We start from the raw sequence: 17,343 nt of genomic DNA, 5'->3' as shown, positions 1-17,343 counted from the left end.
ACTGTAACGGTCTCCCATCAGCCGTAGACCTGCTTCTTAGCTTCGGGAGCGAGAATCTGTGTTTGGCCTTGTTCCCAGGGTGGCTTTGCTAGCTGGGAGGCTCCCTGCTCCTAGGTCTGCCTTGAGCACCGAGCTGATCACTCGGTGCTCGACTTGTCTCTCTGTCGGTCATGTGACGCTGGCCACGTCACATGACTCTCACTCCCCACTATAAATACAGGCGGCCTGCTGGCTACAGGTTGCCTGTGATTTTCGTCCTATAGGCTGTGTACTTTATTGTTATTAAGCTACCTCTGGATTTGAACCTTGATCCGCCTCTTGACACCTCTTCTGCCTGCTCCCTGTACCTTGACGCTACCTCTCTGATTTTGACCTCGGCTTGTTTACGGATTTGTCTTTGCCTCTTCCCTTGTTCTGACGTGACCTCCTGGACTGACCTCGGCTAGTTGACCCGCCTCGCCTTCCGTTTTTGTTCTACCTCTTGTCTGCTTATTGTAACTTCTCAGTGGCTGCCCTCTTCCCTGCTGTCTCTTTCTCTCTGCTTGCACTTAGTAGGTTAGGGACTGTCGCCCAGTTGCGCTCCGTCACCTAGGGCGGGTAGTGCAAGTAGCCAGGGACAGGGGACCGGGTGGCAGCTCAGGGGGTGCACCTCCGCTCTATCTTGATTCCCGTGACTCTACCCGTGACAGAATCACAGGCCCAAATTCAGCATGGACCCTATACAGAGCCTCACCGAACATGTGCAGGGTCTTGCTCAAATAGTACAGGAACTTGGGGAGAGACTACAAGTTCAGGAGACCGTCCGAACTCCCCCTATTCTTGCTCCCGCCACCGTTCAGGTGGAACCTCACATTAAATTGCCCGATCAGTTTTCGGGTGACCGCCGAAGTTTTTTAGCTTTCAAGGAAAGCTGTAAACTTTATTTTCGACTAGGACCCCACTCCCCCGGCGCTGACCCACAGAGGGTTGGTATTATCATTTCCTTGCTTCAAGGGGACCCCCAGGAATGGGCATTTTCTTTACCACCAGATTCCCCTTGTCTTAGCTCTGTGGACCTCTTTTTCCAGGCGTTAGGGGTTCTTTATAATGAACCTGACCGAGCCTCTGTGGCAGAATCCAATCTTAAGGCCCTCACTCAGGGAAATCGTCCCGTGGAGGATTATTGTACGCAGTTTCGCAAGTGGTGCGTTCCTTCGGGCTGGAACCAGCGCTCAAATGTCAATTTAGGGCAGGCTTGACTGAAAAGTTAAAGGATATGATGCTTTGTTATCCCTGTCCTGACTCTTTAGAGGAGACCATGACGCTAGCCATCAGACTAGATAGACGGATCAGAGAAAGACAGCGGGAGCATTTGTTTTCTCCTCATACCCTTCCTCAACCTGAGACTCCCCCCCTTGAACCCAGGATGGAAGCCCACTCGGACGAGCCCATGCAACTCGGGATGACGCGAAGAGAACTATGTCGTCGTCGCGGCTCTTGTTTTTATTGTGGGGATACCGAACACTGGATCCGTCAGTGTCCTAAAGCTCCTCCTTCTTGAAAATCATCCAAGTCTGAGGGATTCAAGGACAAGGTACTCCCGGAGGTGGTAAGAAGAAAACTATTTCTGCCGGTTTCTATTACCTTTGGGGTCTTAAAGGGGTCAGGAAATGCCTTTGTGGATTCAGGGTCAGCTTTTAGTTTTATTGATTACAAATTCGTTGATCAGATGGGAATTCCTATACTAGAATTACCCACCCCGATCCAGGTTGTCACCATCGATTCTACCCCCCTGCTAGGGGGCACAGTAAAACTCTGTACTCCGGAGGTTACCCTATCTGTGTAGGAATCTGCCACTCTGAGAAATGTTCCTTCTTTGTTTTAGAGAATCTTCCAGTTTAGGTAGTCCTTGGTATGCCCTGGCTTCAGCAACACAATCCGGTCATTAACTGGAGTTCGGGCAAGTTAAAGAGATGGGGGCCTAACTGTAATTCTTGCTTAACCGTAGTTCAAGCTTGGGTCTCATCAGATATTCCTCATTTTATTGCTGATTATTCAGATGTTTTTTTCCACCACTGAGACAGATACTTTCTCTCCCCATAGGTCTTATGACTGTGTTATTGACTTGATAACTGATTCTAAATTTCCTAAAGGACAGATTTATAATCTGTCCGGTCCTGAGCGCAAGTCCATGAAAGACTACATCTAGGAGAGTCTCAAGAAGGGACATATTAGGCCCTCCACCTCTCCCCTGGGAGCAGGATTCTTTTTCGTTAAAAAGAAAGACGGTGGTCTCAGGCCCTGCATTGACTACAGAAATTTTAATAAAATTACTATTAGGAATCCCGTTGATTCCTGATTTGTTTAACCAGATTTTGGGTGCTTCTTGGTTTTCTAAATTTGATTTGAGAGGAGCTTATAACCTAGTTCGTATTAAGGAGGGAGATGAGTGGAAAACTGCTTTTAATACTCCAGAGGGACACTTTGAGTATCTGGTTATGCCATTCGGTCTTTGCAATGCCCCAGCTGTGTTTCAGAATTTCATGAATGATATTTTTAGAGAGCTTTTTGGCAAAGTTATGATTGTTTATCTTGATGATATTCTTGTATTTTCACCTGACTGGGATTTTCATGTGTCTCACATCAGACTGGTTCCTCAAATCCTCAGGGAGAACCATTTGTCTGTTAAATTAGAGAAATGTGTATTTGGAGTTCAAGAGATCCCCTATCTTGGCTATATTCTTACTCCTCATTCATTTAAAATGGATCCCAGTAAGGTTCAGGCTATCCAAGACTGGGTAAGACCATCCTCCTTAAAGGCACTCCAAGGTTTTTTAGGATTCGACAATTTTTACCGTAAATTGATAAAGAATTTTTCTGTTTTTGCCAAACCCCTCACGGATCTAACTAAAAAAGCTTCAGATCTGGTTAACTGGTCGTTGGAGGCCTGTCGAGCCTTTGATACCCTAAAAAATTGTTTCCAAATGGCTCCAGTCTTGGTTCAGCCTGATACCGAGGAACCTTTTGTGGTGGAGGTTGATGCCTCAGAGGATGGTGTGGGGGCCGTCCTTTCACAGGAGTCCTCTAACCTCACTAATTTAAGGCCATGCGCCTTCTTCTCTTGCAAGTTCTCTCCTTCGGAGAGAAATTGCGATATTGGAAACCGCAAGTTACTGCCCATTAAATATGCATTTGAGGAGTGGAGGCATTTTTTAGAAGGGGCTAGACACCGTATTACTGTTCTCACTGATCATAAGAACTGTTTCTTGAGGCGGCCAAACAACTTAATCCTTGACAAGCCAGATGGGCCCTGTTTTTTACTCATTTTAACTTTTCTGTTATTTTCAGACCAGGAAGTAAAAATGTTAAGGCAGATGCCTTGTCCCGGAGTTTTAATGCCGTCCAACCTCCTGATACCCCCCGGAACCCATCTTGCCGACAAACATCTTTGTGGCAGCAGTTTCTGAGGATCTTTCCTCTGAGATTCAACAGGCTCAGCAACTTGCTCCTCCACAAACACCGGCAGATAAGTTGTTTGTTCCTGAATACTTTCGTGTTCAATTATTGGGTGAATGTTATGACTCCGTGCTCTGTGGTCATCCAGGTATTGCTGCCACTAAGGAATTGCTGCTGAGGTCTTTCTGGTGTCCCACTTTGTCTAAAGATGTACGGTCTTATGTTTTAGCTTGCGATGTTTTTGCCCGGTCTAAGACCCCAAGAACACATCTCGCTGGTGAACTACAACCACTACCCATTCCCTGTAAGTCATGGTCTCACATCTCCATGGATTTTATTTCTGATCTCCCCCTCTCTGAGGGGGAGTCAGTGGTGTGGGTAGTGGTTGACCGTTTTAGCAAGATGGTGCACTTTGTTCCTTTTAGTAAGCTCCCTGATGCAAAAACCTTAGCATCCTTGTTCATTGAACATGTGGTACGTCTGCATGGTGTCCCTGAGAATATCGTCTCTGATAGAGGCGTTCAGTTTGTTTCTAGCTTTTGGAGGGCTTTTTGTAGAAGATGAAACATCTTTGTCCTTTTCGTCTGCTTTCCATCCACAGACCAATGGGCAGACGGAACGGTTAAATCAGGCAGTGGAGCTTTTTCTAAGGTGCTATGTATCGCGTAATCAACTCCTATGGGTGAGATACCTCCCGTTGGCAGAATTCGCCATCAATCGGGTTAATTCTTCCACTGGGATGTCTCCTTTTTTTTGTAACAGTGGTTTACATCCTCGCTTTAGTTCTAATCCCTCTGTATCCTCACTCAACCCGCAGGCAGATTCTTTTACCTCTAGACTGTGCACAGTCTGGGCACAGGTAAATTTTGTACTCGGCGATAAGGTGTGGTTGTCGACTAAAAATCTTGCTTTGAAACAATGTTTCATTGGGCCATAAAATATTATTGAGTTTATTAACCCAGTATCTTTTAGACTTAAGCTACCCGACTCCCTCCGTATGCATGATGTGTTCTATAAGTCGTTACTTGAGAAATATGTGTCACCAGTGGTTCCGGTTAAAAAACCTCCTCCACCTGTGGAGGTTGAGGGTCAGGAGGAATTCATTATTTCTAAAATAATAGATGTCAGAAAGATTAGGAATTCCTTTCAATACCTAGTCCACTGGAAATGTTTTGGACCTGAGGAGAGGTCCTGGATACCTATATCTAGGATGCATGCTTCCAGGTTAATTACTAAATTTCACCGGGAACACCCTGAGAAACCTCGTCCACAATGCTTGGGTCCGGTGGCCCCTCGTAAAAGGGGGGGGTACTGTAACGGGGCGCCGAAGGCGCACTCGGTCTCCCATCAGCCGTAGACCTGCTGCTTAGCTTCGGGAGCGAGGATCTGTGTTTGGCCTTGTTCCCAGGGTGGCTTTGCTAGCTGGGAGGCTCCCTGCTCCTAGGTCTGCCTTGAGCACCGAGCTGATCACTCGGTGCTCGACTTGTCTCTCTTTCGGTCATGTGACGCTGGCCACGTCACATGACTCTCACTCCCCACTATAAATACAGGCGGCCTGCTGGCTACAGGTTGCCTGTGATTTTCGTCCTATAGGCTGTGTACTTTATTGTTATTAAGCTACCTCTGGATTTGAACCTCGATCCGCCTCTTGACACCTCTTCTGCCTGCTCCCTGTACCTTGACGCTACCTCTCTGATTTTGACCTCGGCTTGTTTACGGATTTGTCTTTGCCTCTTCCCTTGTTCTGACGTGACCTCCTGGACTGACCTCGGCTAGTTGACCCGCCTCGCCTTCCGTTTTTGTTCTACCTCTTGTCCGCTTATTGTAACTTCTCAGTGGCTGTCCTCTTCCCTGCTGTCTCTTTCTCTCTGCTTGCACTTAGTAGGTTAGGGACTGTCGCCCAGTTGCGCTCCGTCACCTAGGGCGGGTGGTGCAAGTAGGCAGGGACAGGGGACCGTGTAGCAGCTCAGGGGGTGCACCTCCGCTCTTTCTTGATTCCTGTGACTCTACCCGTGACAAACGTCCTTAGGGTTTGGCCCAACATCACACTGGTTACTTGGCTCAGTGGTTTCACAACCATTGTCTGAATACATGTTTGTAACAAGCTGAATATCTAATCTGTTTGCCAGTTTGAGGATTTTTTGGAGACTAAAGAGATTTACAATATTTTTCTTGTTGGCCCGTATGCTACAGTAAATCAAAGAATAAAGATTTTATGGGCTCCTGAGTCCTGGAAATTCCTTCTTATTCTGACCAACAAGTTTTTTATTTATCAGTTATTACCAAATTTCTTTCAGGGTTATATCCTGCTATACTGTAATAAGCTTAAATGCTCCATTTAAAAAAAAAAAAAGGAAGTACACGTCAGTAGGTGGAATATGTTAGATTGTTTTGCTTTTTATTGTCAAACATTACTTGGCTAGAGAAGAATGGTAAAAGATATGGGTTAGAATAATGAATATTAGATGATCAGTAAAATGATCTTGGCTGACTCAGTGGTGTTTGTTAAGTAAATGACATACAGATGTCGTACTCATTAAAAATGAATACATTGTGCCATGTGTTTAGAAGAAAATTTTCATGATCACTGATCACTGTCTGAAAATACTTTAACAATTATTTAAGAGAAGACAGGTCCAAATGCATTTCTGCATGCTTCACACTAGTAGGGATAATTACAGTAGTCAGGATTTAAAGATACAATAGGATCATAAACAGAAAGATGCCATCTAAGAAACATAAAGTCGAAATTTAATGTTTGGCTCACACACTCTTATGACTATTGAATTAGCCTAATTAGATGTCTTGCTGGTAATCCTGCCCTGAAACTGACCCTTAGGCTGAGCGTTTTTTGCAATAGTAAACGCGCGTTTGACGCGCGTTTGTGTGATTGACTGCAATGTCCTATGGCCACAAACGCGCGTCAAAACGCCCCAAAGAAGCTCAAGTACTTGTTTGAGCGTAGGGCGTTTTACAGCGCGTTTTTCAGCGCTGTAAAACGCTCAAGTGAGAACCAGGGCCATAGGGAAGCATTGGTTTTCATGTGTTGAGCGTTTTACAGCGCGTTTGAACGCGCTGTAAAACGCTCAAGTGTGAACCCAGCCTTAAGGCTGAATTCAGACCTGAGCGTCTTTGATATGCGCGTTTAACGCGCGTTTTTGACGCACGTTTTTTGCAATAGTAAACGCGCGTTTGACGCGCGTTTGTGTGATTGACTGCAATGTCCTATGGCCACAAACGCGCGTCAAAACGCCCCAAAGAAGCTCAAGTACTTGTTTGAGCGTAGGGCGTTTTACAGCGCGTTTTTCAGCGCTGTAAAACGCTCAAGTGAGAACCAGGACCATAGGGAAGCATTGGTTTTCATGTGTTGAGCGTTTTACAGCGCGTTTGAACGCGCTGTAAAACGCTCAAGTGTGAACCCAGCCTAAATCTCTATGTATGACCGCGGCTCCTAAATCTATTAGTATCTAACATTCAGTTATTGACTCTTCTAACACCTCACTGGCCATCAACATAGCAACAACACTTATGCTTTCAAAAAGTTTTTTTTGCCACTAATACACGCCAAAAAGGGCTGTAATTTCTTCACTTCACCACCCAACGGCAAATACTTTTTATGTGCCACTAATACACGCCAAAAAAAGCTTTAGAACATATAGCTGCACCATTGAATGGCAAATATATATATTTTTTGCCACTAATACATGCCAAAAAAGGCTGTAATTTTCTCACTTCAACACACAACAGCAAATACTTTTTTTTTTTACACTAATACACGCCAAAAAGGGCTTTAGAACATATAACTGCACCGCTGAACGGCAAATATTTTTTTTTGCCACTAATATACATCAAAAAAAGGCTTTAGAACACATAATTGGGGCCTTGAACAGCAAATAAAAAATTTTTTGCCACTAATACACGCCAAAAAGGGCTGTCATTTCTTCACTTCACCACCCAACGGCAAATACTTTTTTGTGCCACTAATACACGCCAAAAAATGCTTTAGAACATATGACTGCACCACTGAACGGCAAATATATATATTTTTTGCCACTAATACATTCCAAAAAGGACTTCTCACTTCACCACACATCGGCAAATACTTTTTTTTGTGCCACTAATACACGCCAAAAAGGGCTTTAGAACCTATAACTGCACCACTGAACGTCAAATAATATATATTTTTTGCCACTAATACACGCCAAAAAGGACTTTAGAACATATAGCGCACCGCTGAATGGCAAATAAGCCCTTACTTTTTTTCACTTATACACTCCACTAGTGATGATCGAGCATGCTTGGCCGAGTAACGGTTCGTCTCAAGCATCGCTATGCTCGGTAGATCCGAGCGCTCTGCCGAGTACCACATGTGCTCGAGCGCCATGCTCGAGTCTCCTCCCCGGACGTTTGGCGCCTTCTAAGCAGCTAATAAACATGCTGGTAAGTATTGCCATCACTTTAATTCCATTAGACATGTTTTCTACTGGCATTACAGTGATTGGCTGGCCGGAACACGTCATCGGGTGCTATATAGCACCCGGTCACGTGGGTTCGGCTCATTGCGAGTCAGGAAGAGCTGCTGTTAGGAAGGGACAGAGCGAGCGTAGAGCGAATTTGATCTCAAACCTTTCAGAGACCCAAAAGTCCTTTTAAGGACTATTGTTAGAGGTGGCAGCAAAATTTATTTTGGGGGAATTATTTTTTTGTGTCAGGGCAACCGTTAGTGACATTCATTTTCTGCATTCTACAAACTCTGCTTGCTGGGACCAGTGAGAAGCAAATCAGCACTTATATCTAGGCCGTGTATGACACCTATATTTAATCCAAATTGCAGTTACAGTCAATTTCAGTGTTATACAAACTCTGCTTGCTGTGACCAGTGAGAAGCAAATCAGCACTGATATCTAGGCCGTGTGTGACGCCTATATTTGATCCAAATTGCAGTTACAGTCAGTTTCAGTATTATATAAACTCTGCTTGCTGTGACCAGTGAGAAGCAAATCAGCACTGATATCTAGGCCGTGTGTGACGCCTATATTTTATCCAAATTGCAGTTACAGTCAGTTTCAGTATTATACAAACTCCGCTTGCTGTGACCAGTGAGAAGCAAATCAGCACTGATATCTAGGACGTGTGTGATGCCTATATAAATTGCAGTTACAGTCAGTTTCAGTATTATACAAACTCTGCTTGCTGTGACCAGTGAGAAGCAAATCAGCACTGATATCTAGGCCGTGTGTGACGCCTATATTTTATCCAAATTGCAGTTACAGTCAGTTTCAGTATTATACAAACTCCGCTTGCTGTGACCAGTGAGAAGCAAATCAGCACTGATATCTAGGACGTGTGTGATGCCTATATAAATTGCAGTTACAGTCAGTTTCAGTATTATACAAACTCTGCTTGCTGTGACCAGTGAGAAGCAAATCAGCACTGATATCTAGGCCGTGTGTGAAGCCTATATTTAATCCAAATTGCAGTTACAGTCAGTTTCAGTATTATACAAACTCTGCTTGCTGTGACCAGTGAGAAGCAAATCAGCACTGATATCTAGGCTGTGTGTGACGCCTATATTTAATCCAAATTGCAGTTACAGTCAGTTTCTGTATTGTTCAAACTCCGCTTGCTGTGACCAGTGAGAAGCAAATATACACTTATTTCTAGACAGTGTGTGAGGCCTATGTTTAATCCAAATATCAGTGATATCCAGTGTCAATATGAAGAAGGCGAGTATTAAGGGACGGGGAAGTGGACGTGATTCTGATGGTTCACGCAGAGGCCGTGGCTCAGGGCGCGTTGCAGCTGTGCCTGCTGCCAGAGCACCAGGAAAACAGTCATCCACGATACCTAGCTTCATGTCCCAGTTTGCAGGGCGTCGCAAAAGGCAACACTCTTGGTCTTCCACCAAGTCCAGTCTCAGTAGCCAACAGTCTAGTCAACAACACAATCCTCACCCTGATCATCCTTCCTCCCATCATGTAGAGTCTGGCCAAAGAAGCGATCCGGTACTCGGATGTTCCAAGGAGCTATTTTCACCCCCATCACTTAATTTGGCCCTCTCCCCAAGCACTCTAGAGGGACATAAGATCTTGTGCCCTGATTCTCAATCTCTAGAGCCTTCACACTCACAAGATGATGTGTTTAAGGAGGTGGATGATGACGAGACACAGTTGCCATCAAGTCAACCACAATTACTGTCTGCAGAGGTTGATGAAGAGGATGATATACCATTGTCAATCATTGAAGTTGTGTTGGGGTCAGCAAATGAGGAGGATGATCGGAGTGGGGAAGTTGAAGAGGACTTGGTGGACGATGAGGTCACTGACCCAACATGGGAAGGCGGAAACGCGAGAGAGGACAGCAGTTCCGAGGGGGAGCGATCTGCAGCACCGCAACAGGCTGGAAGAGGCAGTGGGATAGCAACAGGGAGAAGGCGAGCCACGACAACCAGGCCCGCAAGTGTTCCACGGGGCACCCCCTTGCGGAAATCTCCCTTGCCAAGGGGTAGGTGTTCCGCGGTATGGCGCTTTTTTGAGGAAAGTGCAGACGACAAAAGAATAGTAGTTTGCAACCTGTGCCACACCAAAATGAGCCGAGGTGTGAACAGTAGCAACCTCACCACCACCAGCATGATCTGCCACATGGCAGCCAAGCACCGCAATAAGTGGGAGGAACGCCTGGGTCCACAATCTGTGTCCGCGGGTCACACCACTGCCTCCTCTTCCCCTATGTTGGGTGACGACCAACCGCCTGTTGAAGGCGCAGGCCCGGATGCCTCCCGTGATGCACCTGTACCGTCGCAAGCACCATCAGCGACCACATCCACTTCCCTGTCCCAGCGCAGCGTCCAAATGTCTTTACCCCAGGCATTTGAACGCAAGCACAAATACCCAGCCACCCACCCACAGGCTATGGCACTAACCGCCCAACTTTCTAAGTTACTGGCGGTTGAAATTTACCCATTTAGGCTTGTGGACACCGAGGTAGGTTTAGCGTTATGTTCCTGAGCTACTTGAGAAACCTTGGTGCGGTGCTCGGGCTCAGACATGTCCTCCAAGCAGGAGATGTTGGCTAATTCTCAATTTTACACCAGTATGAGGGTTAGTAAGACCGCAGAGTGCACCTGTCTTTGTTTTTGTTATGTTATTTTGACTGCTTATCACATCCACACAATTGCTATCCTGTGTAGGATGTCCATTGTGGTACTTGTGGTCCGCTGCAGGCATCCTCCATTGTATGCATTTTTGCTGGGGATTGCCATTAGCAACGGGCCACAAGTGCAGGATCTGCCCCCCCCCCCCCCGGTATAGATGCACCACTGCATATGGGGTTGAGCACTTCCTGCTTTTTAATACCACGCCAATTTGTAGTTTGTATTTAGAATTTTTGGAGGTGTAGAATCTCCTAGTCTGAATGTGCCTTCATTTCCATCCACAGGCAGCATTCTGGTGCACATGTGAGGCCCGGGCTATATCAGCCAGTCTTGGGTGGGGCTCAGAGCTCTCTGCGTCCTCTTATTGTATGCATGGTCACATGCTGGAGGTTACTGGGAGATTGCTTTGAGTCGGACCTTGCGCACCTGTAATTCGCCCACTGGCTCCTGGTATTGCCCATACAGCCCAGGTAGGTTTAGTGTTAGGTTCCCGAGCTACTTGAGAAACCTTGGCGCGGTGCTCGGGGTCAGACATGTCCTCCAAGCAGGATATGTTGGCTAATTCTCAATTTTAAACCAGTACGAGGGTTAGGCTACTTTCACACTAGCGTTCGGGTGTCCGCTTGTGAGCTGCGTTTGAAAGGGCTCACAAGTGGCCCCGAACGCATCCGTACTGCCCTAATGCATTCTGAGTGGACGCGGATCCGCTCAGAATGCATCAGTCTGGCAGCGTTCAGCCTCCGCTCTGCAAGCGGACACCTGAACGTTGCTTGCAGCGTTCGGGTGTCCGCCTGGCCGTGCGGAGGCAAGCGGATCCGTCCAGACTTACAATGTAAGTCAATGGGGACGGATCCGTTTGAAGATGACACAATATGGCTCAATCTTCAAACGGATCCGTCCCCCATTGACTTTCAATGTAAAGTCTGGACGGATCCGTTCAGGCTACTTTCATACTTAGAATTTTTTTTAAACTATAATGCAGACGGATCCGTTCTGAACGGATCCAAACGTCTGCATTATAGGAGCGGATCCGTCTGTGCAGACATCAGACGGACCCGCTCTGAACGGTAGTGTGAAAGTAGCCTTAGTAAGACCGCAGAGTGCACCTGTCTTTGTTTTTGTTATGTTATTTTGACTGCTTATCACATCCACACAATTGCTATCCTGTGTAGGATGTCCATTGTGGTACTTGTGGTCCGTTGCAGGCATCCTCCATTGTATGCATTTTTACTGGGGATTGCCATTAGCAACGGGCCACAAGTGCACGATCTGCCCCCCCGGTATAGATGCACCACTGCATATGGGGTTGAGCACTTCCTGCTTTTTAATACCACGCCAATTTGTAGTTTGTATTTAGATGGTCAGCTCAACTGAAGACCCTCACCCCTAATGTTTTAGTGGGTCACCAGTAGGCCATCAATCATACTTTACCTCTCCTGTATAACGTTCCCTCATCCTAAATACCTATGACATTCCCTGTAATTTTTTTGTACTCGTTCCAGTGACAGGCTCTCTTAAGAGCCTCTTAATTTATCGTCACTACCTCCCTGAGTCAGTACTGGGAAATTTGCGCGCCCCCGTCTGCTTTTCTTGGAAGTGGTAGCCATGGCCATCCCTCAGGCTTCCTCTCCGGAAGCGAACCCTGATTCCCCATTACCCGTGGTTACCATGGTAGGTGCAAAAAAGAACATCGAAAGTTGATAGAGCAGACATCCGAATAGATCGTCAACATCACGGGGACATGTGATCAGCTTACAAGTTATCTAGAGTTAACAAAGAGGCAGCAGGCCCTCACCTACAATTTTTTACACGGTCAGCTCAACGTCCGTTCTTCTTCCAAGTTCATTATCATCAGATGATAGTCTGGTCAACACAATCGTAATCACCGGGGGTCACGTAACTAATTAGCACAGAGGAGTGTCTTTGGTTATCGGAATGAAACACACAAATCGACTCGATCCACACTTTAAAAACGGCCATGCACCACCACCCACAGAATCGCGAAATAGGTATCAATCTGTCAATCCTTTCTGTGTCCGGGCCGGGTGAGGCTTCCCGTGCGTAGCCAAATTAATTGATGGAAGGGCACCACCAGGAGTGGAGCCTGCGGCTTAGTTAAAGTTTTAGCTTTGCAACCACACTCCCCCCGGAACCCAAAGACTGTAATTTCCCAGAAAATGCTCGGCGGGAAATGGGAATAACGCTGCCGGGGATCGTCTTCGAACCTCCAACTTAAGTTGTTGATTAATGAAAACATTCGTGGCAACAAAGGTTTCGGCTGTGGTTCGGCTTGCGCCGGTACAAGAATTTCACCTCTACAGGTACAATACGGATGCCACCGGCCGTTCCTCTTCCAATGAGTTCAGTTTGATCGTCCAAGAATCCAGTCAACACAATCGAAACCACCGGCCGTCCCTCTTAGTCATGGCTCCAGTTCCGAAAATCACGAAAATTTTTGTCTCAACTTGCTCTTTATATAAAAGTAAATATACAGGAAAGAATGTTTCCTAACAATTTTTCATCTAAAATCGCTTTTATCTTCGGTTTTGTGAGTTTTATGGTCAGTCTGTAAAAGTGGCGTACAACTCGGGCAACATCGTTACCAGCTGCGACATTGTAGTCCAAGATGCATCCAGACATCCTCCCCATGCTGTTCCCGACCCATTTCGGTGGTGTTCCATCAATTTCTGACCTTTTCCTATGAACCAGGCACCCTTCCCACTTCAGAGCAGGGGGTGCCTGGTTTAATGCTCGGGTCCTCCCATTGACTTCTATAGGGCTCGGGTGCTCAGTAGAGCACCCGAGCATCCCGGTGTGCTCGGGCAGAGCACCCGAGCATCGGGGTGCTCGATCATCACTAAACTCCACAAAAGGCTTTAGAACTTATAACTGCACCGCTGAACGGCAAATATATTTTTTTTTGCCACTAAAACACGCCAATAAGGGCTGCAATTTTATCACTTCACCACACATCGGTAAAAGTCCTCTTGTATACAAACGTTGCTTTAGAACATATATCTGCACCGCTGAAGGCAAATAAAATATATATTTTTAGCCACTAATGCACGCCAAAAAGGGCTTTATAACTGCACCGCTGCACTGCAAATAGGCCCTTACTTTTTTCCACTTATACACGCCACAAAAAGCTTTAGAACATATAACTGCACCGCTGAACAGCAAATAGGCTCTTACTTTTTTTCCACTTATACACGCCACAAAAGGCTTTAGAATATATAACTGCACCGCTGAACGGAAAATAATATATAGTTTTTTTGGCACTAATACACGCCAAAAAGGGATGTAATCGTCTCACTTCACCACACAATGGCTAATAAGGCATTTTTTTCCAAGCTAATACAAGCCAAAAAATGCTTTAGAACATATAACTGCACCACACAAGGGCAAATAAGACGTAGAAATATTTCCTTGAAATAAACCATGTTAATGGCTGAATCAAAAAGCACTTGCACCCCAATAACAAGAACGGTTTGCTGGAATTACAGAGCTGTATAATGGCAATCTGGATCCGCAGTAAGTGCAGCAAGATGTAATAGGATTGTTCCTTTTATCCAGGCTGTAAACTCCTCTACTGAACCCTCTTTGGCTTCAATACTGAGGAATGATTTCTCCCTATCCTTTCCCTGATCTTCTATACAGCAAAATAAAAGTTTTAAATGCAAAGTTTTGGTGCAAATCAAATTCCACTTCGTCAACTTCGATTCGCTCATCTGTAGTCTTAAATTAAAGAGTCACCTCTCTGCCTTCCTCCACATTTTATTATCAGCAAATTGTCCACTACTGTCGCACAACCACTACCTCGGGGTTACTACCTCTCCCAACTCCATTCAAATAAATATGTTTACGAGATCCATCACCCAAGGGCCTCATCTCTGAAATATATACGGCCTCCTTTCCTCCCAGGCCTACTTGATAGAAAATAAACATCTATATATGCAGAAATGGGGAAAGTGGCTCAACAAAGAGCTTACACCAGACCTATGGAATATGATTTGGTCCAGAGCTTTTTCTAGCTTCTCTTGTATGGTTTATAAGGAGAACTAACTGAAAATATTGATGCATTGGTACCATACTCCTGAAGTGTCACATGCCCTCAACAGCTCTATCCCTAATATTTGCTGGAGATGCTTGGCCGGTGGTGCCTCAATCTATCACTTGTTTTGGGAATGTCCTCATATACTACCCTTCTAGTGTATGGTTACTTCTGTTAAACAGACAATCCTGGGATACACAATGGTTTTGGACACTTATATGCTTACTAAATGTCCCCCCAGAGGATTAGGAATACATGGCTCCACGCTGCTCCTTCCTTTGCTTACTGCGGCGAAGTGCCTTATAGCTCTTTTTTGGAAGGGACCTGCTCCTCCATCTAAGGCGGCCTATTACTCTCGTATTCAGGATGTTCGCTCTCTAGAATACTATACAGCTTTACTGCAGGGAAATATAGCTTGGTTTTTGAAGGTCTGGTCCCTTTGGGATCTTCGCCATACTGAACTACACTTATGGAGCGTAGGAGAAAACAGTTTTCAATTGCTTCTTTTTTTTCCCCTTTTTTTTCTTTTGTTCCAAAATGAAGAAATGCTACTTGAACATGTCAAAAATGTTTGATAAATATAAGGCCTCATGCACACGCCCGTTGTTTGGGTCCGCATCCGAGCCGCCGTTTTTGCGGCTCGGGTGCGAACCCATTCACTTCAATAGGTCCGCAAAAGATGCGGATAGCACTCCGCGGATCCATAAAAAACGGAAGCCGCCCGTGTGCCTTCCGCAATTTGCGGCTCGGATGCAGACCCAAACAACGGCCGTGTGCATGAGGCCTTATTCCCACATTGATATGTCTCTGTAATTTTAGATTCGAAAAATTGTTTTGTGTAAGAAACACAAAGGGTCCACATATCGAATAAATTTCCCCCTAGTATATTGACCACTTACTTGAAACTTCTCATATCTTCCATGTGGGGGCTTCCAAGATAAGTAAATGGAATGTTCTTCTTGACCAACAACTTCCATAGCTGATGGTGGCTCAGGATCTACAATGAAAATCCATTAAAACTGATTATTCCCTGCATTTTATTTCTCTAGTTTGGTAGCATGGATAAGTCGCATGGGTCACTTGGAACATAATATTTGACTTACGGCTTCAACAAATTGAAGTAGACTGTTTCCTATTTTTTGGGATAAACTGTATCACGATTACTTATGAATTCTTGAGTTACCTGTACTGAGCTTTAAAACTGCAGGGGAGCTTTGCTTCAATCCACATCTTGTTATAATACTGATAACATATTCAAAACCAGGTAACAGGCCAGTAAAAATGTACTGTCTGCAAAAACACAAAAATGTTACATAAATTGCTTTAATTGGTAAAGTACAAGTGCAAAAATGTAAAAACATTTTGTTTTCAAACAAACACTTGGATCTGAATATTTTTGAAATTGCATGTAATTAAAACTTTGGTATAGCCACTAAGTTATTCAGTGAAATCTATATAGCGCCACCTGTTGCTTTCTGATTTTCTAATTCTCCGTCAATCTCACTGAAGTGGACACACATGCCAAGTTCCATCCTTCAACTGCCACCAGCTGCAGCAGAAAGTACACACCCCCTGAGCTGCTAGGTCGAAATAAATCCAGCAGGGCAATTGTAGTAATGAATGGCCTTTTGGATCTATGTGAGGTACAGGGATGGTTCTAGATTTGTTAGAAAGAGATTGTCATGTATTATATGATGTCTAATTTTCGTTTTTTACATTAATTGTGGGATAACCCCTTTAAAAGCATATAAATCACAGAAAAATGCACCAAACGGATATGCCACTGACTATACTGGCTAGTCATAAATGCAGATATTAAAAGCTGAGACTTTTGCCAATATATTCCTGTCAGGAAAATATCGGAGCCCATCATGCACCACGTCACGGTCACTCAGCATGGCAAGGGGTCCTACCACTACGCTAACTATGGTGTGAATAAGGTCTGAAGGTGATGTAATCCATCTCACAGCCAGGCTTCCACACAACCGCCTAGCAGGACAACTAGTGCAATGTGAACAAAGCCAGACTGTAAGCCACACCCATATCAGACCGTGTGATGGAGGTCACCAGGTGCAAAAGAGTGTTTGAATGCCAGGTAAAGGCACATACACTACATATAAAACAAGACACAAACACAGAAATATAGTGGCAATTCTGGGGGAGCTGTTCAACCCCTAACACTGTAGCGTGTTTTTCATTGGGGGAGCAGCCCCACCGCATGTGGACCGCAGCAAACGACCATCCCCAGCAAAAAATGCATACGGTGGAGGATGTCGGCGCGGTCCACATGCACCACAAGGGCATCCTACACAAAACGGAGCATTGTGCGGATGAAAATATAATCGTATAAATCACAGAAAAAATGCACCAAACGGATAACCCCTTTAAAAGCACATGAAGAAATGCTATGTTATATAATGTTAAACAGTTTAGTTAATTTACTCTTTTGTCATTAGGTATCCAAGAGACATAATTTAACCACACTGTGCTATGGGCAACAAGCTACATATTTATCAATATAATCTACCATACAGGAATACAGTACCAGGCTAGTACATGGTACTTATTTCTAGTGTTGAGCAAATCAAAGTCAAATGAATTGAAATGAAATTTTGATTTGATACAAAGCTGAATTTCCTCGTGCTTCGTGGTAACAAATCCATTTTCCCTGAAATAAAAGTAAAAAACAAAAAAATACATATTG

General features: G+C 44.9%; 1 protein-coding gene across 3 annotated transcripts in view; it reads right to left on the bottom strand.

The window, feature by feature from the left end:
• Window positions 1-17,343, bottom strand: part of PTPRQ (protein tyrosine phosphatase receptor type Q) — a 538,157-nt gene that overhangs the window by 435,114 nt on the left and 85,700 nt on the right. For all 3 annotated transcript variants that reach the window (XM_040408443.1, XM_040408453.1, XM_040408462.1), the window contains exons 15-16: window positions 15,823-15,929; window positions 15,539-15,636 (exon numbers count right to left, since the gene is read on the bottom strand). In XM_040408443.1, coding sequence (XP_040264377.1) covers window positions 15,539-15,636; window positions 15,823-15,929 — 205 coding nt within the window. The remainder of the gene's footprint in view (window positions 1-15,538; window positions 15,637-15,822; window positions 15,930-17,343) is intronic.

This window comes from Bufo bufo, chromosome 1 (assembly GCF_905171765.1).
Source record: "Bufo bufo chromosome 1, aBufBuf1.1, whole genome shotgun sequence".
NCBI lineage: Eukaryota > Metazoa > Chordata > Amphibia > Anura > Bufonidae > Bufo > Bufo bufo.
Note: the sequence above shows the minus strand (reverse complement) of the source record. Positions and strands in the feature narration are given on the sequence as shown.